Below are 12,849 nucleotides of genomic sequence, written 5' to 3'. Positions count from 1 at the left end.
ATCTTGTACTTAATGTTCGTGGAAAAGCATTAAAAGGAATATTTCAATCAGTGAGAGGATTGTACAGATTCAGAGAAGTTTCTGAGTGTTACAACACATGGGAAACATTTTATATTTAAAAAAGTAGTAACAGGATAATCTAACATAATAATTTCTTAAAGAAGAAAAAAATAAGAGAGTGGAAGAGGAAAAAGAGAAAGACCATATCAGAAGGAACACAGGGCAGTTGCATGCTCCTCAATGTGGGAGGTAAGGGTCACTACTAGTGACCCCACTGACTTCATCTGCGGGAAGTGCACCCAACTCCAGCTTCTCGGAAACCGCAGTAGGGAACTGGAGCTGGAGCTGGATGAACTTCGAAGCATTCGGGACGCTGAGAGGGTAATTGAGAGGAGTTACAGGGAGGTAGTCACACCTCAGGTACAGGAGAAAGGTAGATGGGTTACAGTTAGGGGACAGAAAGGGAACAGGCAGACAGAGCAGGGAACCTCTGTGGCTGTTCCCCTCAATAGCAAGTATATCGTTTTGGATACTATTGGTGGGATGATTTTATCAGGGGTAAGCCATGGGGTACAGGTCTCTGGCGCAGAGTCTGTCCCTGTTGCTCAGAAGGGAAGTGGGGAGAGGAGGAGAGCATTAGTCATTGGGGACTTCATAGTTAGGGGGACAGATAGGAGGTTCTGTGGGATCGAGAGAGACTTGTGGTTGGTGTGTTGCCTCCCACGTGCCAGGGCCTGTGGTGTCTCGGATCATGTTTTTGGGATCCTTAAGGGGGAGGGAGAGCAGCCCCAGGTCATCATCCACATAGGCACCAATGACATAGGTAGGAAAAGGGATGGGGTTGTGACACAGAAATTCAGGGAGCTGGGTTGGAAGCTTAGAGCTGGAACAAACAGAGTTGTTATCTCTGGATTGTTACCCGTGCCATGTGCTAGTGAGGTGAGGAATAGGTAGAGAGAGCAGTTGAACATATTGCTACAGGGATAGTGCAGGAGGGAGGGATTCAGATACCTGGATAATTGGGGCTCATTCTGGGGTGGGTGGGACCTCTACAAAAGGGATGGCCTTCACCTGAACCAGAGGGGTATCAATATCCTGGGGGGGGGGGGGAAACGGAATTTGCTATTGCTCTTCATGAGGGTTTAAACTAATTCAGCAGGGGGATGGGAGCCTGAATTGTAGCTCCAGTGTCCAGGAGGTTGAGAGTAGTAAAGTCATAAATAAGATTTCGAGGTTACTGGAGTGTACCGGCAGGCAGGAAGGTGGTTTGAAGTGTGTCTACTTCAATGCCAGGAGCATCCGGAATAAGATGGGTGAACTTGCAGCATGGATTGGTACATGGGACTTCGATGTGTGGCCATCTCGGAGACATGGATAGAGCAGGTACAGAGGAATGGTTGTTCTAGGTTCTGCGGTAAAAGAGGGGGAGGTGTGGCATTTTAAGTCAAGGACAGTATTACGGTGGCAGAAAGAACGTTTGATGAGGAATCATCTACTGAGGTAATATGGGCTGAGGTTAGAAACAGGAAAGGAGAGGACACCCTACTGGGAGTTTTTTATAGGCCTCTGAGAAATTCCAGAGATGTAGAGGAAAGGAATGCCAAGATGATTCTGGATAAGAGCGAAGGTAACAGGGTAGCTGTTATGGGGGAATTTAACTTTCCAAATATTGACTGGAAACACTATAGATCGAGTACTTTAGATGGGTCAGTTTTTATTCAATGTGTGCAGGAGTGTTCCCTGACACAGTATGTAGATAGGCCAACAAGAGTTGAGGCCACTTTGGATTTGGTTCTGGGTAATGAACCAGGCCGTGTATTAGATTTGGAGGTAGGCGAGCACTTTGGTGATAGTGACCACAGTTCGGTTACGCTTACTTTAGTGATGGAACGGGATAGTTATATGCTGCAGGGCAAGAGCTATAGCTGGGGGAAAGGCAATTATGAGGTGATTAGGCAAGATTTAGGATGCATAGGATGGGGAAGTAAACTGCAGGGATTGGGCACAATTGAAATCTGGAACTTGTTAAGGAACAGCTACTGCGTGTCCTTGATAAGTATGTACCTGTCTGGCAGGGAGGGAGTGGTTGAGCAAGGGAACCATAGTTTACTAAAGAAGTTGAAACTCTTGTCAAGAGGAAGAAGGAGGCTTATGTAAAGATGAGGTGTGAAGGCTCAGTTAGGGCGCTTGAGAATTACAAGTTAGCTAAGAAGGGCCTAAAGAGAGAGCTAAGAAGAGCCAGGAGGGGACATGAGAAGTCATTGGGAGGTAGGAACAAGGAAAACCCTAAAGCTTCCTATAGGTATGTCAGGAACAAAAGAATGACGAGAGTAAGATTAGGCCCAGTCAAGGACTGTCGTGGGAAGTTGTGCGTGGAGTCCGAAGAGGTAGGAGAGGTGCTAAGTGAATATTTTTCATCAGTATTCGCACAGGAAAAAGGCAATGTTATTGAGGAGAATACTAAGATACAGGCTATTAGACTAGGCAGGATTGAGGTGTTAGCAATTCTGGAAGGAGTGAAAATTAGTAAGTCCCCTGGGCTGGATGGGATCTATCCTGGGATTCTCTGGGAAGCTAGGGAGGAGAGTGCAGATCTTTTTGTCGTCATTATCTTCAGGAATAGTGCCAGAAGACTGGAGGATAGCAAATGTTATCCCCTTGTTCAAGAAGGGGAGAAGGGACAATCCTGGTAATTTCAGTCCAGTGAGCCTTACTTCGGTTGTGGGTAAAGTGTTGGAAAAGATCATAAGGGATAGGATTTATAATCATCTAGAAAAGAATAAATTGATTAGGGATAGTCAGCATGGTTTTGTGAAGGGAAGGTCGTGCCTCACAAACTTTATTGAGCCCTTTGACAAGGTGATCAAACAGGTGGATGAGGGTAAAGCGGTTGATGTGGTGTATATGGATTCAGTAAAGCGTTTGATAAGGTTCTCCACAGTAGGCTATTGCATAAAATACAGAGTCATGGGCTTGAGGGTGATTTGGTGGTTTGGATCAAAAATTGGCTAGCTGTAAGAAGACAGAGGGTGGTGGTTGATGCAAAATGTTCACTCTGGAGTTCTGTTACTAGTGGTGGACCGCAAGGATCTGTTTTGGGGCCACTGCTGTTTGTCATTTTTATAAATGACATGGATGAGGGTGTAGAAGGATGGGTTAGTAAATTTGCAGATGACGCTTAAGTCGGTGGAGTGGTGGACAGTGCAGAAGGATGTTGCAGGTTACAGAGGGACATAGATAAGCTGCAGAGATGGGCTGAGAGGTGGTAAATGGAGTTTAATGTGGAAAAGTGTGAGGTGATTCACTTTGGAAGGAGTAACAGGAATACAGAGTACTGGGCTAATGGTAAGATTCTTAGTACTGTGGATGAGCAGAGAGATCTCAGTGTCAATGTACATAGATCCCTGAAAGTTGCCACCCAGGTTGATATGGTTGTTAAGAAAGTGTACGGTGTGTTAGGTTTTATTGGTAGAGAGATTGAGTTTCGGAGTCATGAGGTCATGTTGCAGCTGTACAAAACTCTGGTGCAGCCGCACTTGGTGTATTGCATACAGTTCTGATTGCTGCATTACAGGAAGGAAGTGGAAGCATTGGAAAGGGTGCAGAGGAGATTTACCAGGATGTTGCCTGGTATGGAGGGAAGATCTTATGAGGAAAGGCTGAGGGACTTGAGGCTGTTTTCGTTAGAGAGAAGAAGGTTAAGAGGTGACCTAATAGAGACATACAAGATGATCAGAGGATCAGATAGCGTGGTCAGTAAGAGCCTTTTTCCTCGGATGGAGATGGCTAGCACGAGGAGACATAGCTTTAAATTGAGGGGTGATAGATATGGGACAGATGTCAGAGGTAGTTTCTTTACTTAGAGAGTAGTAAGGGCGTGGAATGCCCTGCCTGCAACAGTAGACTCACCAAGTTTACGGGCATTGAAACGGTCATTGGATAAACATACGGATGATAATGGAATAGTGTAGGTTAGCTGGGCTTCAGTTTGGTTTCACAGATCGGCGCAACATCGAGGACCGAAGGGCCTGTACTATGCTGTAGTGTTCTATGTTCTAAGCTTCTAAGTTCTGCATATTTTAATGGCTTTATTCAAAGAATAGTGACTGGCAAACTGGCAATTTAAACAATTAGTCTTTTAAAAAAAAATTTAACTTTTTTTTTCCAATCAGCCTGTTCAGAGATGTTATTACACACCTCTGGAGCAGGTGGAACTTGAACTTAGGTCTCTCGATCTAGAGACACCTCTACTAAGCCACAAGAGGCCCAACAATTAGTTTATACACAAAAAAGTCCTTTAACCAAAAATAAGAATGATCAGTGAACTGTTTTTGGTGTGAATGTTAGTTAAGGGATGGTAAATTTGTCAGCACTCATGCAGATCCAAGAATTAATGGCATATTTGAGGCAGTTAATGCCTCTGATGGAGAACAGCCATGGATGTTATTTGAAGTGTTGTTGCAAATCAAACAATGTAAACTCCTTTAATGACTGGAGCAGAGCTTAAACTACTCACACTGAGCACACAGTCACGGCAGGTGGGGGGGTGGGGGCGCGGTAATAGTGTTTTCTAAGATTACCAAGATAGCACCAATTTTCACAGATATTAACCTCCACTGCTCTTTCCATTTCAAATTGTTTTGTGTATTCTTCCTCTGACGAGGAAAGTACCTCCTGTTAATGGGAAATAAACTTTAAAACAAAGTATTCTGACTTTTGTTCTTTGCAATGGCCCTAAATCACACTCAACGAATACTCCCTTATTTTTGGTGCAGATGACCATCTTGAACCAGGAGCAATGGGATGACATGTTGGCTATTACTGGACTAACTGGTAAGATACCTGTCTGTGCTAAATTCAGCCATTTCTACGATAGGTAATAATGAACCCATTACATTTGAATGAAACTATTGTGTCCACTATTTTAACAGAAGTTTTCAGAATAGACAGAACAACACCTTTGCTGAAATAGAAAGGATGCAGCTATCAATACATCACAATATTTGATACTAATATTGCGCAGTAAAAATCATCTTAAATTAGCATGCAGGTAATGTTCACACATGAAATTCAGAGTTCCTCCAAATCACCTTTTATGGCAACCAGTAAATAATACAGCAAAATGTATTTGTTTTACGTCCTTCATGCCCAAAATATCTCCAGGCGTGTCCGATGTATGGAAACACTGGATGTTGAGTGATCAAGATTACAAGGGAAAGAAGTATGTATTAAATCTTCAATCAGCAGAAGTAAATGGAAAGGTCGCGTAATTTAACTTAAATTAATCCCGAGCTTGTGAATAACCAAAGATACCGGGGATGAAATTGTTGAAGGAGGTTACAAAAATAGGAAGGGTTAAACTACGGAAAGATGTAAACTTAAAAATGATACTTGTAAATTTAAGGCATTAGTAGATAAGCAATTAATGACTTTCAGTGAAGCCAGAGGTAATGGCTCTCAGGGTTTGGACGGATAGATAAAAGAAACAAGGTTTTGAATGAGATATCACTTATGGGGTGGAATCTTACTAGAAAGTGGCTAGGGTTAGGGCTTTTCTGTGAGTTTCCTGCGGTTTTTCTCTGCATGAGCTCTAGCAACTTTCTTGTGGCTCATTGTCTAATTTGCCACAGGCTAAAGTTCTGTCCACTGCCACGACCTCTTGGACTTCCCGGCACAGTTTTTAAAGCTCAGCCAGCACCCAGTCAAGGGCAGGCAGGTTGCACATGCCCTGGTGCATTTGGTTTTATCTTCCTTGGACATGTTGGACAGAGGACAATTGGCACCCTCTTTTGCCAACAGGGACCTGGAGGTCCTGCTGGATGGCAGAGGAGTAGATGTGCAGTCACTGCCCATGGAGTATGCCTTGGGAGGTTGGTGACTGACAGAGAACTGGAGGAGCTAGCACCAAGCTGGAGTTGCCAGGTTACGGCTCCAGTTTTCACGTCAGGAACTGTCGCCATCCATGCAACAGGTGAGAGAATGGGGAACTGTGTATCAATGAGGCATGGTGACAAAAATGACATGCTAGTGCATGCAAATAAGCTTCTCAGAGTGAATCTCAACTCGTTGTGTAACACATGTTAGAAAATAGGATGTTTTGCTCTCAACAGCAGAGAGCTCCTCACTGCTGATGTCATGCAATTCTCCCAACTTCCTCAACAATCCATGTCATTCGTGGCTGGGGAAGTTCAGCCCAAAGAGTGTCAAGAATGGAAGGCAACCAGGAGAGGATCTGGACATGAATATGGATATCAGTGGCAGACATGGTAGAGGCAGGGAGTGCTTTGGAAATAGAGATTGGCAATGTTTGTCTGGGTGATAAATAAGCTTAGCTCGGAGTTGAACAGGGTGCTGATGTTACAAACAGTCCAGTTCAGCTTGACATTAGCTGAGGAGGGAGATCAAATTCATGTCAAAGGAACAACAATCGTGGCAGTGGCCAGATACAGTGGTTTCAGCTTTCCTGATAGTTAGCTGCAGGAAACTGCAGGCCATTCAAACTGCATGCCACATAACCCTTGTAACAGCACTGAAACTTGGTGCTTTGGAGGTGTCACACTAGAATGGGTTTGGAGTGAGGAGGGTGTTATTTCAGTGAATTTGCATCCAGTTAAACACATAGTCAGAGTGTACAGCAAATAGCTGATGAACTCAATCAGGCTGAAGCACAAGTGCTTGATATGCACATAATTATGCCCAAATTTCCTTGATCATTTGTGTTAATTTTCTCGCCTGAACACATCTTAAGGGAAGCCAATGGTTTTTAAAAAGTATTTCTTCACTATGATCTGTTACCCAAATGTTCCTTCTTTTTTGGCATCATTGTAAGATTAAAAAAATTGAAAAGTTCCTACAGTTACAGATTCCTCTGCTTTGCTTAACGTGCAGACTGATAGCTGACCTAAAACTATATGTCTGATATTTGAAGAAGGAATAACTGTTTTGAGTTCAGCGCTTCCCACGTGTCAAATTGTTGATGCTGTCTTCGTTTTCCTTCCATTGAACTTTACATTCTGCTGCATGATAGAAATTGGCAGGAAACGTAAGAGAAAATGGATGTTGTAAAAATGGGTTTACAATCGGAAGTACTTTATTTAACATTGCAAATAAACCCCCACAGGAAATTCCATTCCATATTTTCTAACTGGTGCTATTTCCGTAAGAATGCTGGCTTTGATTGTATAAGGTTGCCATGGCCACTGTTTTTAAATGGAGGAACTAACGTATTTGGTTTATACAGAGCATCGCTTACATTTAAAGGTTCACCGAGGAAGTTAGTACTGATGAGGTAATTATCCTCCACACAGGAACAGTGCAAGTACGCAGTTCATTTCTGACTTGTCCACTGGCGACTGAGATCTGAATTTTTTTTTAACTAGAAATTGGATAAGTATAAGTGTTGGTGATTTTCACTGAGGGTTTCTCCCCTTGAGGCCTGGCAGGTTTTTCAAATGCTACCTTCCTGAACTCACCTCATCACCTCTGCACCATGTCGCCATGGGTCCAACTTCCACAGGCAGAGTTACTGGCCACTGCTGGGTTATCCCAAGACACAGTGAGAGACGAAGGGCAAATGAAGATTCTCTGAGGGCATATTTGTGGCAAGGGTGACACTTTATTGTGAATACGTTCTCACTGCATGTTGACTAACAGCAAGTATAAGATTCAATATGCAGGGCCCAGCTATCCTGAGCACCTTGTGAGGTTTTATAGACCAAGCTATGGAGTGAGTGGTTCCTGCATCATAAGCAGGCTATGGGAACCTGGAAGATGATCACCACATTCATGGTGTATCTTTCTGGGTTACAGTGCATTGTGCGCCACAGCCCATTACTAGGATTGATTCCTGATGCTGTATGTGATCAAGAGTGTTTGCGCCAGGATTTGTAGTCCACACAGTCAATTAACATCTAAAGTTCACATCCATTGTGAGGTGCTCACAAATGTCTTTCACGTGTACTGAATGGGGGCCTGTGTAATGTTGTGTTGCCCTTGAAGGGCCTTTCCTTTGTTTGAAAGTGAAGCTCCACCTTCACAGAATGAAACACTTACACTGCCCACTGTCGGTGCGGACATAGCATTTTCAGCCCCATTGCACCCTTGTTATTTGTGTCATGATTGAAGGAAACAACAGTTACTCCTCTCACAGAGAGCCACGGACTCAACGTCTACCATCAGGGAAACTGCCAAATGTACACTGTGCCTTCTTGGTAGCCCTCCCTATCAATCCGCTGGCTTTGAATTTCCTACTTTCCCATCCAACCTCGATATTGAGTCGACATGTTGGATATAGGAGTATGCGGGACACTCAACCTGCATCAGAGCCAAGGTGGTGTTGATTGTTTATGACAACCCTGCACATTACCCCTTACCCCTCTAAGCTGTATCTCCTGCCACCTACCTTATATGTTGACTTGTCTTCACTTCACATTTGTTATTTGTATCCCAGCATCCTCCCTCCAACTCCCACCATTGCATTCCCTCCTGCAGCATTGGCTCCTGATAACTCCCTTGACCTTCAGTGGATGGAACCCTAGGACTGGTTGTGGTCCAACCCTTTGACAGTTTTGGATGGCCGGCCCCCACCTGATGATGTGCCACCCCCGACTGACTGACTGCAACTCCCAGACATGTTGCCCTAGATCCGTAGGGCTAAGTGGGGCCTGCTCCCCAGACTATTGAAATATGGACCCTTGAATGGCTAAGTGTCACCAAGCCTGTAGGTGGATATCAAAGGCTGCCTTTGTGCCAGGACCCTTACTGGAGCATATCTCACTTGACTCGACTGAGGATTACTCTCAGACTTTTGGGACACGACTGTTTGGTTGACAGATGGGCTTATTGTTTGCTGCCTGGCTGCTGGCACATGGTGCAGGTGAGTGATTGATGTAGCAGGGTAATGTACATCAACATGTCCTGCTCTTCACTGATGACTGCTGTCAGCCATGACAATCTGCCTGTCTTCATGCCCGTACCAACAGCAAGGCAAGATGGAAGCACAATGAACATTTAAACTCTGGCTGAGGGGATAAACAGCATAAAAAAGGCAAAGTACAGATGCTGCAAGCCTCCAAGGGGGCACAAAGTGATTGAGGACTCAGCGAGCAAGCAAGGAGGCCTGAGAAGTTGCCTGATCTGATCCATTACGCTGCTACCTGTCCACAAAGTCTCCTGGCAACAGTGTTGCAATGATAGGTGCCAGTGCCCTTCAAAGGTCAGCTTGAAAGCTCAGAACTTTCTTGCAAGCAGAACAGAGCTGTGCCATGAGGGTTGGTGGGGCTGGTCCTTGTCAAGTACCAAGGACGGTGTTTGGGGAGGGATGCATGAGGTTGCTGCCCCCCATGGAATGTACCCTGAGATGTTGGTGCCCAAGATGGAAGTCTGGTGGAGCAAGTGGAGAGCTACAGTCATTCTGACTTTGATGTTGGGAAATGTTGCTGTGTTATTGCTGTCCAGGGAGTGGGAGAATAGGAAACCGCTTAATAATGAGGTGTGATTAGGTAATCTTGAGAATCTTTGTTCCCCTCTGGTGTTCAAACTACTAAAGCATGCAGGGAAAAGCTCCATAATTCCTATCAAAGCCACCAAACCCTTGCTCACTAGTCAACATTCAGCATGTTGGAAAATGAATGACAGCAAGGAGATCCTCATCGGCCATTCCACACCATTTTCCCAACTTACTCAACAATGCCCACACCATCCAGGGGCTTGAAAACTTCCATCCTGAGAGGTTTTAATATGGGAGTGGTGTTCTTCCAGGAGTTTTTCTCATTTGATGAACATTTAAAAAACCTGACTGATTTTTCAAATGAATGAACTTTTAACAGCTCGCTGACATGACTTGCTTTCAAAGAAAAGGCAAAAAACAACATTTGGCTTCCTCTGTAAATCCAGCAGCCATGTTTCTTTTCAGTTCCTAAAGTCAAACATTTTGCCAGTTTACATCAACGGTAAATAGGCCTTGTTTAGTTTGGTTACTGCAACAAAAATACATTTGTAATCATGGCATTTCCAGAATTGCAGACACTTTCCTCCTTACGGTAGTCATTACCAATGAATGCCAACCAGATGCAAGACAGATACAAGTCATGCGACGTCAATACCCCTACAAGCTAGCGGCATGTACTCATTCATATACAACACCTTCAGCAAATAAGGAGAGTAAATTGACATACACAGAAATCAGTAGCTACAGACGAAATTAGAAGTGTGATGACAGAACCCAAATGACCATGTGATTCCATCTCGGGTGTGGAAGCTCAATTTGATAATGAATGCCCTGAGGTGACATATTATAATTGACTAGTGAGCAAGGTATGCTTGCTTTGATAGTAATTATGAAGCTTTTCCTTGCATGCTTTAGTAGTTTAAACACCAGAGAGGAACAAAGTTGAAATAGGTATTTATAGTAGAGCAGCTGACCAGAAGGTCATGAGGTTAAAAATTTCACCATGGTGATTAAAACAAGTCTCTCAGTTTATGAGCTGGCTCCATTTATTGATCAGGAAAGGCGTTGGATTGTTGTAAAACCTTGGTTAATTCAATGATGTCCATCGGAAAACAATAAAAATAATAACTTGCAGTTAGGCAATTAGTGAAATACTTTTCAGACCTTTCTCAAGGGTGTTATCTAACCAGATGTAATATTGGGCCAGGTATGGAGATCTGAAGTTTAGATGAGTAAAAGATTGGTCAGTGCAGCAGGTTTTAATGAGAGGTGGCCAGGTTTAATGATGAATTCCACAGTCAGGACCCTGACAACTGAAGGCACAGGAGACAAGAGCGGAAAGAGTAAGATCAAACATATGCAGAATGCCAAAGCTAGATGAGCACAGATATCTTAGAAGGTTGTAGGCTTAGAGGACAATGTCTTGTTGTTTTCATGCGATGTGGCTGTAAGCTAGTAGGCCAGCCGTTATAGGAACATAAGTGTTGTTGTGGGCCACTCAGCCCTACCAACCTGCTTGAGCATCGTCTGCTCCACCATTTTAAATCCTGGCTGATCATTTACCTCAGCACCAAATTCCCACACTATCCCCATGTTCCTTGACATCATTAGTGCCTAGAAACCTATTGACGTATATCTTGAACTTGCTTCATGTATAGACTTCCACTGTCCTCTCATGTAAATAATTCCAAAGATTCACCAACATCTGAATGAAGAACTTGCTCTTTGTCTTCATCCTAAATGGTTTCCCTCTGCTTCTGTGACAGTGCCCCCTGTTTTTTTTTATTTGAAAAAATATACTTTATTCATAGAATGTACAAAAAATAAAACATTTATACACCTACCCAGTCATGCAAGCCGCTCCGGGTTACCCAAGGGGTACGTACACCAACTAAAGGAAAAAACAAAACAAAGAAAAAAAAACAAAGTAAAGAAAATACCCCGGCAGTCGTCTCCCCGCACAGTCCCCGTTGGCCCCCTGACCAGTTGGGGAAGGCGCCAGCTGGACCCTTGTTTCTATTCTGGACGAGGGGTTTCATATGGTGGTCTTTCCCCACCGCGCCTTGGCGGCGGCTGCCCCAAGCTTTAGCCCGTCCCTCAGCACATAGTCCTGGACCTTGGAGTGCACCAGTCTGCAACACTCGGTCGGGGTCAGTTCTTTCAGCTGGCAGACTAGCAAGTTGCGGGCAGACCAAAGAGCATCTTTCACCACATTGATGGTCCTCCAGGCGCAGTTGATGTTGGTCTCGGTGGACAGTGCCCCCTGGTTTTCGACCTCACAGCCAGGGGAAGCTGCCCTTGTGCATTGATTCTATCTGTCTACATAAGCTTCTATGAGATTGCTTCTCATTCTTCTTACCTCAAGTGACTACGGGCCCAGCCACCTGAATCCCCACTCATAAGAGTCCCATTATGCCAGTATTCAGTCTGGTGAACCTCTGCTGCACACCCTGTCTGGTAAGTATACCCTTCCTTATGCAAGGAGACCAGAACTACGCATAACACTCGGTGCAGTTTCACCAGTTTTCTAGACAATTGGAGCAGGTGTTCTCTGCTCTTGTAATCTAATCCTACTGTAAATTTTCATTAGCAAACACTGATTTTAGGTACAAGGGATTTGCTGCAAATAGTGACATGGCCAGCAGAGTTTAAGGTAAGCTTAAGGAGAAGAGAACACTGGAGGCCAGCTAGGAAAGCATTGGAATATTCAGGCCTAGAGGTTCAAAGGTATTGAGAGTTTCAGCTACGAATGAGAAGCAGTGGCACAGTTTGTTCTATCCTCCACATGACGTCAGTCAACGTGACATGATTAGCTCATAATATCTTCGCAACAGCTGGGGGTTGTACAATAATTGTGGCTAAGCCTGTATCTCAGTAATAGGAGAATATGGAAAGTATAATGAAAGAAACCCTGACCATGCCAAACACATAGTGATATACAATTGTCTTCACAATAAACATAAAATGGCACAAATTCAGTTGATAATTTCACACTCATTTACTTTGGATAATCTATTTTAAAACAAATTTTTTATCCTTTTCAGGCAGCTGGAATTAATATGAAACTATGTTACCTGTTTTTGGCAGTGGTAGATGTGTATCAGGCTTGGTGTGGTCCATGCAAGGCAGTCACCAGCTTGTTTCGGAAGATTAAGAATGAACTAGGGGATGATCACTTGCATTTTGCTGTGGTAAGTCACTCAATATTATTGTGGCATTTTGGAGAGGCAGTTTGTTTCCAACACCACTGGATATCATTGTCAAATTGCTCAAAGACTGCTTAAAACAAGAGAGCCAGAGTTAAAAATTTTACAGCAATATGACTTGTTCAGAACCCAAAGCTGAAATGTTTGAACAGAATTCAATCAGAAAGAGAACAAAATGTCCTCAAGCAAAGTATA

At 43.8% G+C, this 12,849-nt stretch overlaps 1 protein-coding gene across 10 annotated transcripts in view; it reads left to right on the top strand.

Moving 5' to 3' along the window:
- The window catches only part of nme9 (NME/NM23 family member 9), a 65,175-nt gene that overhangs the window by 11,906 nt on the left and 40,420 nt on the right, over window positions 1–12,849 (top strand). For 9 of the 10 annotated variants that reach the window (XR_007248007.2, XR_007248008.2, XR_007248006.2 and 6 more), the window contains 2 exons: window positions 4,776–4,833; window positions 12,536–12,639. Coding sequence is in view for 6 of the 10 variants with exons in the window: in XM_048535355.2 (XP_048391312.1) it covers window positions 4,776–4,833; window positions 12,536–12,639 (162 nt within the window). In the remaining 4 variants the exon portion in view is untranslated. Of the gene's footprint in view, window positions 1–4,775; window positions 4,834–12,492; window positions 12,640–12,849 lie in introns of all 10 variants that reach the window. The other variant, XM_048535354.2, reaches the window with a different exon arrangement.

This window comes from Stegostoma tigrinum, chromosome 7, assembly GCF_030684315.1.
Source record: "Stegostoma tigrinum isolate sSteTig4 chromosome 7, sSteTig4.hap1, whole genome shotgun sequence".
Taxonomy (NCBI): domain Eukaryota; kingdom Metazoa; phylum Chordata; class Chondrichthyes; order Orectolobiformes; family Stegostomatidae; genus Stegostoma; species Stegostoma tigrinum.
Note: the sequence above shows the minus strand (reverse complement) of the source record. Positions and strands in the feature narration are given on the sequence as shown.